The following is a 2,235-nucleotide window of genomic DNA, read 5'->3' on the forward strand; positions in this document are numbered from 1 at the left end:
TGTAGTAGTCTATAGTAGTCTGTAGTAGTCTGTGGTAGTCTACAGTAGTCTGTAGTAGTCTACAGTAGTCTATAGTAGTCTGTAGTAGTAGTCTATAGTAGTCTATAGTAGTAGTCTGTGGTAGTCTGTAGTAGTCTGTAGTAGTAGTCTATAGTAGTCTATAGTAGTCTGTAGTAGTGGTCTGTAGTAGTCTGTAGTAGTCTGTGGTAGTCTGTAGTAGTCTGTAGTAGTCTGTGGTAGTCTGTAGTAGTCTGTAGTAGTAGTATGTAGCAGTCTATAGTAGTCTGTAGTAGTCTGTAGTAGTAGTATGTAGCAGTCTATAGTAGTCTGTAGTAGTAGTCTGTAGTAGTAGTCTGTGGTAGTCTGTAGGAGTCTGTAGTAGTAGTCTGTAGTAGTAGTCTATAGTAGTCTATAGTAGTAGTCTGTAGTAGTCTGTGGTAGTCTGTAGTAGTAGTCTGTAGTATTCAGAGTTAAAGTACTGACACATCATACTGTAACTCATCCTGTTGTACTCGTGTACTGTTGTACTGTTGTACTGTTGTACTGGTGTACCGTTGTACTGTTGTACTGGTGTACTGGTGTACTGGTGTAATGTTGTACTGGTGTACTGGTGTACTGGTGTAATGTTGTACTGGTGTACTGGTGTACTGGTGTACTGGTGTAATGTTGTACTGGTGTACTGGTGTACTGGTGTACTGGTGTACTGGTGTACTGGTGTACTGGTGTAATGTTGTACTGGTGTACTGGTGTACTGGTGTACTGGTGTACTGGTGTACTGGTGTACTGGTGTACTGGTGTACTGGTGTAATGTTGTACTGGTGTACTGGTGTACTGCTGTACTGTTGTACCGGTGTACTGGTGTACTTGTACTTGTACCTGTCTGTGGACCTCCTGCCTGACGTACTGCAGCAGCAGAGGTTCTCCATGTTCCTGATAGAACGCCCTCTGGTGGCGGTCGGACAGAGCGGGCTCGGTGGGCAGGAAGTTACTGGCCCAAACCTGGAGGAACAACAGAACCATGAGAACGTTCAACCATGAGGACGTTCAACCAAGGACGTTCAACCATGAGGACGTTCAACCAAGAACGTTCAACCATGAGGACGTTCAACCAAGGACGTTCAACCAAGAGGACGTTCAACCAAGGACGTTCAACCATGAGGACGTTCAACCAAGAACGTTCAACCATGAGGACGTTCAACCAAGGACGTTCAACCATGAGGACGTTCAACCAAGAACGTTCAACCATGAGGACGTTCAACCAAGAACGTTCAACCATGAACGTTCAACCAAGACGGACTTTAAAAAAACCAGGGCTGTAAAATGAAGGCAGTTTCTCTCCAACTCCAAACTGTTAGAGGATTTAAAGGTGCAGTTCAAACAGTTCTCACCAGGTTCATGTCTGAGACGCAGCGTGACTCAGTACAGACACACCATCTATTTTCTGCTCCTACATTTATGAAACAGATTTTTGTTTCCCTGGATATTGATCAGGTCCTGGTGAATCAGAACTGATCGTTTTTCCACTTCCATCACATGACTGTTATTCAGAGTCTGTGTCTGCAGTTTTTTTGCGGCGCCCCCTCAGGCTGCATGACAAATTGTTTTCAGATTGAAGACCCAGAATTCCCTGCAGGAATCACACCCTTATTGACTGTTACAGTTTTACTTCTCTTTATCAGACAAAGGTTTAAAAAGCTGCATGGATTCAGAGCAGTGATACCACCAGTGTCCTCTAGGGGACGAGGAGACGAGGAGTATTTATCTTAGCGCTGTTCAGAAGTGTCCTCCTGTCCTCCTGTCCTCCTGTCACCCACGTCCTTGGAGGAGCTTCATGAATAAAACTAAACAGATATACGGACAATAATCTTCAGAGTTATTGATGACATCACGACTGAAGAAGAAGAAGAAGAAGAAGAAGAAGAAGAAGAAGAAGAACCAGATCATTGACCTTCATTCTTCAGTCACACTGAGGCTGGAATTAAATTTAAAAAAAGAATTTCATGTACTTCCTCAACGTAAGGGTCTTTACAAAACAAAAAGAATGATCGTTTCAGATCAACTCTGAACTTGGAGCTAACGTTGACTTGACCTTTAGGATTCAGGGGTCAAATCTTTGGATCGATTATAAAGTCATCACATGTAGTTAGTTTGACTGAAGTCAGTGATGATGTCAGAGGTCAGTCTTCATCATCATCATCATCATCATCATCATCATCACCATCACCACGTTTATGA

At 43.2% G+C, this 2,235-nt stretch overlaps 1 protein-coding gene across 2 annotated transcripts in view; it reads right to left on the reverse strand.

Moving 5' to 3' along the window:
• Positions 1–2,235, reverse strand: part of galt (galactose-1-phosphate uridylyltransferase) — an 18,137-nt gene that overhangs the window by 8,461 nt on the left and 7,441 nt on the right. The window contains exon 7 of one of the 2 annotated variants that reach the window (XM_008326119.3): positions 877–999. The exons of the other annotated variant lie outside the window; for it this stretch is intronic. Within the exon in view, the coding sequence (XP_008324341.1) occupies positions 877–999 (123 nt within the window). The remainder of the gene's footprint in view (positions 1–876; positions 1,000–2,235) is intronic. 2 annotated transcript variants of the gene reach the window in all.

This window comes from Cynoglossus semilaevis, chromosome 14 (assembly GCF_000523025.1).
Source record: "Cynoglossus semilaevis isolate Cse_v1.0 chromosome 14, Cse_v1.0, whole genome shotgun sequence".
NCBI lineage: Eukaryota > Metazoa > Chordata > Actinopteri > Pleuronectiformes > Cynoglossidae > Cynoglossus > Cynoglossus semilaevis.